The 13905-nt window shown below is 35.9% G+C and overlaps 2 protein-coding genes across 2 annotated transcripts in view; one reads left to right on the forward strand and one right to left on the reverse strand.

Moving 5' to 3' along the window:
- Positions 1-13471, reverse strand: part of LOC120147214 (serine/threonine/tyrosine-protein kinase HT1-like) — a 29810-nt gene extending 16339 nt beyond the window's left edge. Inside the window, exons 1-2 of the mRNA XM_039160648.1 lie at positions 12332-13471; positions 11832-12095 (exon numbers count right to left, since the gene is read on the reverse strand). Of these exons, the coding sequence (XP_039016579.1) occupies positions 11847-12095; positions 12332-13204 (1122 nt within the window). The 5' untranslated portion in view covers positions 13205-13471 and the 3' untranslated portion in view covers positions 11832-11846. The remainder of the gene's footprint in view (positions 1-11831; positions 12096-12331) is intronic.
- On the forward strand, positions 371-1212 carry LOC120147215. Its single transcript, XM_039160649.1, has one exon. The coding sequence runs from the start codon at positions 442-444 to the stop codon at positions 1027-1029; it is 588 nt and encodes a 195-aa protein (XP_039016580.1). The 5' UTR covers positions 371-441; the 3' UTR covers positions 1030-1212.
- Positions 13472-13905: the final 434 nt, after the last annotated feature.

Raw genomic sequence — 13905 nt, forward strand, 5'->3', positions numbered from 1 at the left:
CTTTATACAAATGTCATGCTCGAACTTGAAATCTTTAAAGATGACAATTATTTCTTAACCACCAATATCATTTGATTCATGCATAACCAAAGTTGATTAATAATACTATCAAATAGCGACATAATCAAAAACAATTATAAATATAAAATTCATACCAAAATTTAAATAGAAGAATCAAACTCGTTAAGTCATTGGTGTAATTTAGAAATGACTTGTGTTACTTAAATCCTTGACATCAAATCTCGAACTCGAATTATGTATTTTAATATAGTAAAGGGACTAAAACTAGAGTTTGACCTAAAATTAATAAGAAAGAACTATAATAATACTTTAAATACCTCATCGACTCTTCTAAGTCTAAAAAATTCTATTCTGTTGGATAACAAACCTTCTCTCTATGTCTCTATAAGATTCTCCGGCCGATCATCAAAATCGGAAACTATGAAGAAACTCTACCGTCGAGGCACCACCGTTCATCCATCATCGTCTCCATCAGTCACCGCCGATCATCTATCTTTCCTTCCGGCCACCATCTTAACCCTCGTTGCTGCACTTTCCCCAGAGGACAAACAAGTCTTGGCCTACCTCATCTCTTGCTCCAACAACGATTTCGGCGACTTTTCAAGCCACCGTAAGAACAACACCCCAAAAACACAAGCTAAAAGAAGCTTCAGCAGCGGAAGCGGAGGCGACCATCCGCCTCTTTTCACCTGCGATTGTTTCAGGTGCTATACGGGTTACTGGGTCAGGTGGGACTCGTCTCCGAACCGGCAGCTGATACACGATATCATCGATGCTTTTGAAGATGAGGTTGCCCGAATCAAGAAGACAAAGAACAAGAAGGAAAGGAAGAGAGGTGGTTCTGGTGATAACAGTTCCTGTGGTATGAAGAAACCGGAGGAAAATTCCGGTGAGTTGAAAACGACTGAACCGAGCGGCGGAGAAGGAGGCGGCGACGGTGGCGAAGGGTCGGTGAGGAGGCTGGTGAACTTCATCGGCGGGAGGATTTGGAATGTTTGGGGTCAATGAATTTAGACGAGGATCGAGGGAAAAGAGGTGAAGTTTCAAGTCTTTTCCACTCTCCAAGAGAAAAGTAAATGAAATTACTTTTACTTTTACCTAATCAAATTCTCTTCTTCTTATGTATATTACGCCATCTTACAATGTAAGAAAATGGGTAATTTTTAATCTTAAAATCATCATGTTTTTTTTCTTTGAAGTAAATCAAAGAATTTAATCCGAAGTATATGAAGTTTAATGAGTATTACTTTATGCAAATTCAATTAACAATCAATTAGTATAATTGGATGATGCATTAGATTCTTTATTTAAGTAAAATTGTATGACTGAATATTGATTTGTGTATAAAATAAATTTAAGTTGGGAATCTCACATCATATTAAACTTTTATAATATTCAATCTGAATTAATTTATTAATAAATTGAATACATATTATTATAATAAGATATGATGCATAAAATTGAAGTTAAATACAAATGAACAAGGAAGAAATATAATAAAAGTAAAGGTATGACTCCCCCACGAGTTACAGTCTAAATCCTGCTTTTGAGTTGTTCCCATGGCCATAATATTCCTTACATAAATGAGATGAATAAATGTCCTTTACTACTACAACTATACTGCTGCCCTCATTTCATTGTCCTCTTCTTCGTTACACGCACTTCTGACTTTTTAGCTTCTAAATTAATCAAATCTTAGCTTAACTGAAATATAAGTATTCAAATTATATTTCTTAGTTTATTTTAGGTGTTTGAAATATTTTTTCTTCAAAATAAGTCAATGATAGATTTATAAATATCTTTTAGAATAGATACACAAACATTTATTATACAAAAAAATTTTAATGATATAAACACGAATAAAATTTCAAGGTGAACACTATTAATAAAATATATATAATTAATCAAAAAATAGATTTCAGGGTAGACACATGTTTACTGTGAAAAAACAATGGATCCGCCACTGAAGTAAATACTTAATATTTTTATATTATCATTAAAAGTATTTAAAATTTAATTTCATTATCATTTTAAATATTTTTGTATTATCATTTAAAGTATTTAAATTTAATTTCGTTGTAATTTTAAAGTTAACACGTGAATCGTCGTTAAAAGAATTTATTAATCAGCAATTACGTTAATTAAAGACATATACGTGCATAAGTGATTCTATATAAAAATCATGAGATAATTTTGGTTATTTATTTTCATTTCATTCTACTATAAAAGGTTGTCCCTTATTCCCATATGTAATGGGGTAAGGGGGAGGTAAGATAGTAGGCTACCCCAACTCTAGGTTAAGAGCAGCTTCCGTTTGAGACATCCGAATTATAAAATGCCCTCCATGAGACTCGATCCCATGACCTCAAGGTTAAAAATCTTGTACTCTACCAACTGAACTAGATAGATATTGAGCCATCAAAAAGGGAAAAGAGGGGACAAACTGAGTCAAGTCTGAGTGACCCATTCCCGAGTCCAAACCCATCCCATTATCTTTCCTTATATTCCATAGTCGTATCGTATCCTTTTGTCTCATCTATGTTTCTCTGCAACAATTAAGAATTTAAGATTGGATTTTAGTGTCCTACATAATGCTCTCAATTTCTTACAAGTAAAGAATTTTTTTTAATAATATGAGATAATTATAATATAATATATCTTCAAAATTTTCTTAATATATTAATTTTGTATATAAATTTTGTAAAAAATAATTATTTAAATTCAAGATTTTTAATAAAAATAAATTTTCTCATTATTAAGTCCGTTTAATGAGCTCTAATATGTAAAGTTTTTCTAAGTATAGATTCATCTGTTCAGACATTGAAAGATTGTTTTTAAACAGCTTAAGAAATTGAGTTGGAAAAATCGAGAAACACGCCCTAGTTGGACCGAGTCAAGTAGTCCAAAGCCAGTTTTATACGGAGACTCGAAGCTTTCCTAAGTCAGCTCAGCTAGCCGCGTTTGAATCTTTCTCCCGAATTGAATTTTAATTAGATGGACCAAACTTTACTCTTTTTTTTATTATTTAATATAGATATTCAATTATTTAGATTCAGATTATGTTGACGAAAACGGGTAAAGAAAACGAAAGAACACGAGAATTTTACGAGGTTCGGCAATGTGCTTACGTCCTCGGTGCCTAGGCGGCGCTAGAAGTTTTATTCAATGATCTTTTAGGTCTAGGTTACATCTCTATTTATAATAGAAAACTCTGGTACATAATTACAAAATCAACCCTGTACCGTACCGCGGGGGCTGCGCCCCCACACCCCCAACCCACATAATTCGTAACCCCACAACGAGACTTTTTATGAGCCATACATAACAAATCTCCACCTTGGCGAATATCCTGCCCCTTGGAAACTTCAATGTGGGTTGGGTTACCTTGCTTCTTTAACAACTCGAAACATTCAACAAGTCCAAGCAATGCTTGAACTTGTCTGTCGTAACTGGCTTGGTGAACATATCAGCGGCATTTCTCAGTATGTACCTTCTGAACAAAACCTCTCCAGATGCAACCAACTCTCTGATCTTGTGGAACCTTACATCAATGTTTAGTTCTAGCACGATACACCTGATTCTTAGCCAAGTGAATAGCACTTTGATTATCACAAAGCAACTGAACTCCACCTTGTTGAACACCCAACTCCTTCACTAAACCAGTAAGCCATAAAGCTTCTTTTGCAGCTTCAGCCGCTGCCATGTATTCAGCTTCAGTTGTAGATAGTGCCAAGACAGATTGAACAGTAGACTTCCAGCAAATAGGCCCTCCACCAAGAGTAACACATACCCTGTCGTAGATCTTCTATTATCCAGTCACCTGCATAATCTGAATCACATATCCTACAACCAAAGGATTATCCCTGACTCCCAAAACAATTCCATGTCCACAGTACCCTTTAAGTACCGAAAGATCCACTTGACCTGCATCCCAATGTTGCTTACCAGGTTTAGACAGTACTTACAAACTTGACTAACAGCATGAGCTAAATCAGACAAGTACATACCATGCATACATCAGCAGCCAACAGCATTAGAATACGGAACCTTTGCCATATTTCAGCTCCTTATTTGTCTTAGGGCACTGTTCTGATGAGAGATTAAAGTGATTCGCCAATGGAGTGCTAACTGGTTTCGCGCTGCTCATCGCAACCTTTCTAGCATTTTCTCAACATAACCCCGTTGAGATAGCCGCAGTTTCCTTGAGTCTCTGTCCCTGCAAATTTCCATTCCAAGAATTTTCTTTGCAGCACCTAAATCTTTCATATCAAATTCCTGACTCAATAAAGTTTTCAAACCGATAACATCATCCATGTTCTTCGCAGCAATCAACATATCATCAACATACAGTAATAGAAAAATAAAGAACCATCATCAAGGCTCTTAACATAGACACACAATCTACTCACATCTGTTGTAGCCAATCTTGATCATATAGGAGTCAAACCGTTTATACCACTGTCTCGGAGACTGTTTTAACCCGTACAAGATTTCTTCAATCTGCAAACTAAATGTTCGTTTCCAGGTTGAGTGAAACCTTCAGGTTGCCGCATGTAGATCTGCTCCTCTAAATCACCATGCAAAAAAGCAGTTTAACATCCATCTGCTCTAAATGCAAATCCCAACTAGCCACCAATGCAAGTACTGCTCGGATTGAAGTGTGCCTGACCACAGGAGAAAAGATTTCATCATAATCAACTCCTTTCTGCTGTGAAAAAACCCTTCGCTACCAAACGAGCCTTGAACTTCTCCCCCTCTTTTTCTGTTACTGCTGGTTTCTTCTTATACACCATTTGCAACCAATCGGCTTCTTACCCTCAGGAAGGGGAACTAACTCCCATGTGCGATTGTGATTCAAAGACTCCATCTCCTCAACCATGGCTGCCATCCACTTGTCGTTTTCCTGACTAGTAACGGCATCATGAAAAGTAACTGGATCATCACTGCTAACAGTAAGTGCAAAAGATACCAAGTCTTCAAAACCCAATCTGTTCGGAGGCTTTATATTCGTCCGTCTCACCCTGTCTCTGGCGAGACTATAATCCTGCAAATCATCCGTAGTGGAACCACCAGAAGTCGGTTGAGAAGTTTCTGGTTTCTCAACTGGAAATGCTCGAAATCTACCACTGTCGTGTCTTGCTTCTGCTGCAACATAGACTGTTCATCAAAAACGACATCTCTACTAATCACAACTTTCTTCGCAACTGGATCCCAGAACTTGAATCCTTTGACACCTTTCTTGTAACCCAGAAAAATACACTCCTTCGATTTTGCATCAAGTTTGGATCTCTCATCAGCAGGTACATGCACATAAGCAGGACAACCAAAAATCCGTAAGTTATCAAAACTAACATCATGACCAGTCCATACCTTGTGTACTCCGTACCATTGTCAGACCGCAAACACTTGATTTTTCGTCCTGTTTGGTTTTCTACTCAGCTTTCCACAACTTGAACTTCTCAAAAACTTCAGATTTGTTTCAAAAAATACACCCAAACTTTCCGTGAAAAATCATCAATAAAAGTAACATAGTACCTAGATCCACCCAAGACGATGTCGTGGAAGGCCCCCATACATCAGAATGCACATAATCAAGAATCCCTTGAGTTGTGTGCTTCGCAGTCTTGAAACGGACTTTAGTCTGTTTACCAAGAACACAATACTTGCAAAATCGAGCTTAGCTTTTGACACCATGCAACAAGTTTCTCTTGTAATTCTGCCATACCACGTTCACTAAGATGAGCAAGGCATATGCCACAATTTTGTCGTATCATCACAGGACTCAACAGAGTGAACTCCACCTGCAACGGTACTCCCTAACAATCTGTAGATATTCCCTGCAGTCATCTGCCTTTCATCACAGTCATGCTCCTTTAACAATCCGAATGGTTTCCCTATCCTCGTCAGCCTTAGGGATAAAACCATTCTTGTGCAAAGTGCCCAAGGAAATCAAATTCTTCTTCAAGTCTGGGATATGTCGAACACCACTCAACGTCCGAACGGAGCCATCGTGCATCTTAATTCTGACATCACCAATACCACAATATTGCAACATCGATCATCACCCAAATAAACCGAACCAGAATTAACCGGCCTGTATGTCGAAAACCATTCCCTATTTGGCGTGATGTGATAAGAACATCCAGAATCAAGAATCCAAGCATCCGTCAATTGTGTCGTTGAAATAGAAAGCATATCACCCTCACTGCAATCAGAAGTATCATCCTCGACACGTTCACAGACTTGGATGAGCCATCACGCTTCTCATCGGTCTGCTTTTTCAACTTCGGACAGTCTCGCTTCATATGTCCCGCCTCCTTGCACTTGTAACAGTGAATCGTCTTCTATCCCTGGATTTGGATCTGGAATTCCGCTTCCCGGACCCTGCCTTCTCTGGCTTCCGTCCACGATCTCGATTACCCTTGACATATAAGCTATCGAGAGCTTTCCCCTGCATTCTGCTTCCGCTGGTTGTGAGCCAACAAGGCTTGCTCCTCAACGTTGATAGTCTCTTTCCCATATGTAAGAGTAGTCACCATGTGTTCGTAAGAGGAAGGCAACGAACACAACAGAATCATCGCTCTGTCTTCATCTTCAATTTTCACATCAAGCCGAGCCAGATCAGAAACGATTTGATTGAAGACATTCACGTGTTGCGCCAAATCGTGATCGTCCTGCATCTTCAGCCCATACAGCCGCTGCTTCAGATAAGTTTTGTCGTTAAGGATTTGGACATAAACTGACTTCAACTTCCTCCAAATTTCGTGGAGACGATGATGCATGAGTGATACATGACCTCGTCCGCCAAGCATAATCTTATGGTTCCTGCCGCTCGCTGCTGCAATTCTTCCCAATCTTCCTCATCCATCGACGCCGGCTTTGTAGGTCGCAAAGCCTTCAAGATCCCTTGCTGCGCCAATAGATCCTTCACCCTCGTTTGCCATAATCCGAAGTTACCCTGACCATCGAATTTCGCGACTTCGAATTTGCCTTCAAGATCCCTTGCTGCGCCAATAGATCCTTCACCCTCGTTTGCCATAATCCGAAGTTACCCTGACCATCGAATTTCGCGATGTGCTTACGTCCTCGGTGCCTAGGCGGCGCTAGAAGTTTTTATTCAATGATCTTTTAGGTCTAGGTTACATCTATTTATAATAGAAAACTCTGGTACATAATTACAAAATCAACCCTGTACCGACGCGCGGGGCTGCGCCCCCCACACCCCCAACCCACATAATTCGTAACCCCACAACGAGACTTTTTATGAGCCATACATAACAGATTACATATGTGTAGATTAAAATATTTAAATTTAATTTCGGATTATAAAATAAAAATTGTATTTATTTTTAAGATGATTAAAATCTTGACCATCTAAATTATAACAAATTTTGATTTGTATATTCAAATATTTAATATATGATTTAAAATTTTGAATTTGTTTATTTTATTCAAATTATCAATAAATAATAATTTTAGTTTCGATTCAGTCTCAGATTCGTATAGTCATACTTGAACTATTTGGGGTTAAAAACCAATTTAGAATTTTAAATTCAAATACTTTTATGTTTAAATTTAATAAATTTAAACTAATCTTATAGAATAAATCCCATATTATTAAATTTAACTCTATTTTCATTAATAATTAGGATAGATAGTAGTAGTCTTTTTCTGACTTGTAATACTAATTTTATACGTGAAAAAAGTGTTAAGAAAAATGTGCGAAATGTCTTATAAAGAATATTAAAATAAATAATTAAATGTACGAACCAAATGACTTCGTTAGTAAATGAATTGTTGTTATTTTTTGAGTTATCGAGTTCGAGCATCATGAATGCCAAGAATGTAACGTTCAATGTTAAATTATTAAGAGTTATCTTTGACCATGTATTATCTTGCACTTATCATAGATTAATCAAATTAGATTGAGAGAGTTGGTCTTTTATAATTAACTTTTGTAATATTAGATTCAAATTAATCAACTTTTAATAACCGAATAACTTTAACAAAACTTCGCTTTATATTGTTGAAGTATTTGTGTACTCTAACAAAATAATAATAATTTTTTCACCCATTTTTACTTTATAAATAATTAGGATAGATAGTAGCAGTCCTTTTCAGACTTGCAATGCCAATTTTTTACGTGAAAAAAATGTTAAAGAAAAATGTGTGAAATGTCAATAGAGAATATTAAAATAAATAATAAAATATAATAATTATTAAAAATAATAAATTTTACATACAGTTGGTTGAACTAGTGAGAAAGATATTAAATCTCTTAAATAAAATTACCGTTTGAATTACAATGTTGTGAATAAAGTAAATTAGATTAAAATAACTATTTTTATAACTAACTTTTGTAATGTTCTATATGAATTAATCAATTAATATATCAAATATTGATTGTTAAAAAGAATAAGGCTAAAGTACACAAATGATCCCTCAACTATAGGACGTTGTTTTGTTGAGTTCCAAACTATTAAAAGTTACAAAATAGTCCATTGACTATAGGATATTGCTTTGTTGAGTCCCCGACTATTAAAAGTTAGAAAATGATCACCAGATTAATCATATGCTCCAAACTCGTCATTCTCTTTTAAAAAAGCGACAACAATCTGAGATGGAAGTTAACATGTTGATTGTGATATGATCAAAATTGATTCCAAAATCTCAAACGACTATTATATCTTAGTCAACATGTTAACATTCAACTCAAATTGTCATTAATTTTTAATATAAAATGAAGAGTTTGGAAAATATTAATATTCGAGTGATCATTTTATAACTTTTAATAATCGAGTGATTCAACAAAATAATACCCTATAGTCAGTTGACCATTTTATAATTTTTAATAGTCGGAATACTCAATAAAACAATTCTCTATAGTCGGTAGACCATTTATTTACTTAAAAAAACTTTTCACTTCTTTTTACATTATTAATGGCATGCGCCTGAAATTTGCAATTTGCTTTTTCTTTTTTTTTTCAAACAAAAAAAAATTGGTGTTTAATAGTTATATGGATAAGGTTATATTTGAAACTGTATTAGATTAAATTTTTAAATATGGATTAAGTTTCTTTCAATATTATTTCTTTAATCTATAATATCAGAGTTTAAAGTTTTATTTAAATGATATTAAATCTCTTCATCATTTAATTAAAAAATACATTGATATTAAAATGAAATTCTTAATTTAATTAGAGAAAATAATCTCAGTGACCAAAAATGTCTTATAATATACGATTTTAACCAACTTTTTTTAGATTTGCCAAAATAACCAACTAAATCGCAATGCGATCGATAATTCGCAACGCGATCTCCGGTATCGCAAATCAGTTTCCAGATTCGCAACGCGAACTTCGACTATCGCATTGCGATTTACATATTCGCGTTGTGATTTTCCAAGTTCGCGTTGCGATTTATTCCAAATTTGTTGCGATAGTCCAAAATCGCAACGACTGGTGGTATTGCATTTGTTTCTTAAGAATTTTCTCTAATAAGATAGTATTCGCGCGGACGTGTCGAAGACACGTATTACCACGACCACGACCCGAGACGAGACGGACGGCGGCGGCGACGGCGCGAGAAAGTCCCTCTTGTTCTCTATCACTCAGCAAGGAAGTGGGAAAGTCAAGCCTTAAATACCATTCCCAATAGTGTTTCCAATACTATGTGGGATTGAGCATTACCAACACTTGTTTCCAATACTATGTGATTATTCAGGAAACAATTAACAATCATGCACCTTAAAACAACTGAATCAGCAACCAATTGCATTAGTATTATACGATTAAATATGTCATAATTAAAAGTCAATTTACAATCAATCGCGATTATTACAATTTTAAGCAAAACATTTAAAAAAAAATTGCATAACTCGCGAGAATTAAAAAAATTATTATCGTGCAATTACAATCAATTGAAGATAAATTAGAATTGCATGAAAACTAAACGAACCACAAATACTTTTCATACAAATACTAAAGTCATTAACTATAATTCACAAATAATATCACTATTTAAGGCTCAATCCCACATAGTATTGGGAACAAGTGTTGGTAATGCTCAATCCCACATAGTATTGGAAACACTATTAGGAATAGTATTTAAGGCTTGGCTTTCCACTTCCTTGTTGAGTGATAGAGAACAAGGGGGACTCTCGCGCGCCGCCGCCACCGCCGTCTGTCTCGTCTCGTCTCGGGTCGTGGTCGTGGTCGTGGTCGTGGTAATACGTGTCTTCGACACGTCCGCGCGAATACTATCTTTTTTAGAGAAAATTCTTAAGAAACAAATACAATACCACCAGTCGTTGCGATTTTGGACTATTGCAACGAATTTGGAATAAACCGCAACGCGAACTTCGACTATCCCAACGAACTTAGACTATCGTAACGCGAACTTGGACTATCGCAACGAATTTGGAATAAATCGCAACGCGAACTTGGACTATCGCAACGAATTTGGAAAATCGCGTTGCGATAGTCGATGTTCGCGTTGCGAATCTGGAAACTGATTTGCGATACCGGAGATCGCGTTGCGAATTATCGATCGCATTGCGATTTAGTTGGTCATTTTGACAAATCCAAAAAAAGTTAATTAAAATCGTATATTATAAAGTATTTTTGGTCACTGAGATTATTTTCTCATTTAATTAATATATTGATGCGATGAAAAGACATGGTCAATAACAATATCTCTTAATACCATTTTATAATAAAACAAATCCAATTCTCAAATGGAACGTGGGATTCATGTCTATGATTGCAATTTTATGATGAATCACTAATGTTTGACTCCAGATACATGCAATCAATGGGTGAAGATTACAAGGTAGAAATAAAAATTATGAAGATAAATAAGTAGAAAAAAACCAAACATAAATGCTGAAATTAAATAGTGCAGGAAATAAAAGTGTGAAATTATAATAAACTAAAATACAATTGTCGTGATTAAATAAAAGAGGGACTGGATTGAAATATATGTAAAATTAAAAGGCTCAAACAATAAATGCAAAAGCTACATAAGGGACTATATTAAAAGGAAATAAAATCATGAGGCAAAATAAAAAATTAAATTAAATAAACAAAAAATAAAGGATGAAATTGAAACAAGATAAAATATGAGTGCATAAATTAAATATATAAAAATAAAAAGTACCAAATTAAAATATTATGAATAGTAGTGCGACCACACTGAGAAATATCCCGAAAAGTCCAAAAGAGTGGATCCTCTCCTGGATTAGGGTCAACATGAGACCTTTACAATGGGTCGAGTCTGACCCGACTTACATGTATAAAGTTAAAAAAAAAAATTAATTAAATTTATACTATTTATGACATTTATGTCTATAATAGATTATTTGTTTCATTTATATGTAAATAGATACAATTAAACCACATTAAATCTCGTATCTTAAGTTCTATGTTAATTGCTTTATTCTTCGAGGCAAAATAAGCGTAAAAAAATAATTCTTATGTAAAAAGATTTACTTCATAAAGAGAATAAATAAAATCGAAGTCATTATAATTTTTTTTAATTAAAAGTAATTATAAATTTGAATGTTAATATTTTAACATAATTTATGTTAAGAGAATATTGTTAAATATGACTCAAATATCAAATATCGAACTTTACATCATCCTACATGTTTTTCCCAATATGAAGAGTAGTGGCTTCACAGCCTAAAGCACTTCTAATGAGCCACAAGCATTATCCAACGCTTTGATAATTAAAAGAACATAAAAAAATGTACAAATTATTATGTAATCTTGACCTTTGGGGAGAGAGAGTGAGAGGCCAAGAGAAATTACCTTTCTATATAAGAGTTAGGCATGTACAGGTATAGATGAGCTCATAGATACGCATCCCTTTAACCGTTCAAGGATGGCATTTCGGTTGACAAGTCCCGAGTGGAAAGTTAACGGAAGGCCCTCTCTAACGCATTCGTCGTATCTTTCCAAGGCGGAAACGATGTCGCTGAAGTCCGGCCGCTTTGCGGGGTTTGCTGCCCAGCAGCGCTTTATGAGGTGCGCGAGTATTGGCTGACAACTCTCCGGCAGCGGAGGTCGTTCGTTCTGCCAAACGAAATGTTATACGCTTAGTGAAAATGTTAGTGTATCATATGCAGTTCGAATTCTGTTTCACTGAAGTGTTCGTTAATGTATATATATGTTGATGTAAGGAGTCGGAGCAACATAGGTTCTCGGTGAAAAGCTCTCGTATTCCGAAAGCAGTCGGGATAATTCAACAAATGATATGGTTTATCAGTGCCAAAACAGATCGTTGCCTTGAGAAACAAGAAATATCTAACCTTTTCAGCCACAGCAAATGCAGCCTGCACAGGGGTCTTTCCTTGGAACGGAAGCAACGCTGTAGTGAGCTCCCATAACACGATCCCGAAGCTATACACATCGACTTTCCTAGTATACGGTTTCTCTTTAATCATCTCCGGCGCCATCCATCGATAAGTCCCCATGTTCCCTTTAGTTTCCCGGCACTGTGTTTCAAGACATGATGTACCGAAATCCGCCACCTTAACCCGCATTTCGTCATTCAGAAGCAGATTATTCGACTTGAGGTCTCTGTGTATGACGCCTTGCGAATGAAGGTACTCCATTCCTCGGGATATGTCTAGAGCCAATCTCAGGATCGTCTCGGTCGAAAGCGAGTAGGGCTCTTTCTTGTTCAGGTACATCCTCAGCGTCCCTTGCGACATGTATTCCGTGATGATACAGTACACAGGCGGCTTCTTACAAGCAGCAATGAACTGAACTATGTTGGGATGAAACAAACGTGAGAGTAAAGCAACTTCGGACTTGAATTGTTGCTCAAGGTTCGATCTCGTCTCCTCCATTTGGTTAGGGATCCTCACCATTTTCACGGCAACAGCTTTCTGCTTGTAAATTCCTCGATAAATTCGACTATGAGCACCGGAGGCGAACTTGTTGCCGATGAACAACTGCGAAAGATCGGCGGTCCACTCTTCTTGATCCTCTTTCGAAACTTCCCACGTCTCGACGTTCTCCGAATCCAAAATCATCGACCATGATTCCAAGCTATCGAATCTCTTCTTCTCCATGTTCACCGTACCGGAATTCAACTGCGGCCTCGACGACGAAGGGATTTGCAAGTGTTTGCTCTTCGATTTCCGAAGGCAAAATGCATGGAAACATGAAGTTAGCATTGGAAAAAGGGAAATTTCATGGGAGGGAAATGAGATGCATGTAAACGATCAACAAGTAGAGGAAGTTATTGCGGGGTTTCATCATTCATCATGTCATGGTTTCATGGATAATGAAGAGAAGATTCATGGGAGTTTTCCGGGGGGAAAGGGAGAGTGGTGAATTTTTCACGGGGGGAGTTATTTGTGTAATAGGATTGAACTGAGATTAGCAGCAGAAATATGAATTCAAAGCAGAGGATTTCAGAGGTATCTCGTGAGTGACTGACTGATACAGTTTGAAAGCAATGACTTTTGGGAGATATAAAAAAAAGGTTAATTTCACAAGAGATCCCCCAAATTATTAAACCAAGGAATGATGATTGATACAATAATAATATTTTAAAGATTCAATTACAATATTTTTAGGTTTGAGGACTAACTTAAGATTTATATTGTAATTTGAAGAAGTTTGATGTAATTAACCCATATAGAAAAGGAAGATAAGAGATGATACAGATTGAAGAGATTTTCCAACAAAGCAGACTAATCCATCTCCATTGGGGTCTTTTCACTTTTTGATCATTAATGCTAAATGGCCACAGTGCCAAAAAGCTTATATTTTTACCCTATTTTAAGCTTTTGTCTTTTATTTTTCCATTCTAATTTGATAGCATCGATTTACACCATATAACTTTTTTTAATTTTATATAGATTTAAGACCG

This window comes from Hibiscus syriacus, unplaced genomic scaffold (genome assembly GCF_006381635.1).
Source record: "Hibiscus syriacus cultivar Baekdansim isolate YM2019G1 unplaced genomic scaffold, ASM638163v2 tig00110933_pilon, whole genome shotgun sequence".
NCBI classification, from domain to species: domain Eukaryota; kingdom Viridiplantae; phylum Streptophyta; class Magnoliopsida; order Malvales; family Malvaceae; genus Hibiscus; species Hibiscus syriacus.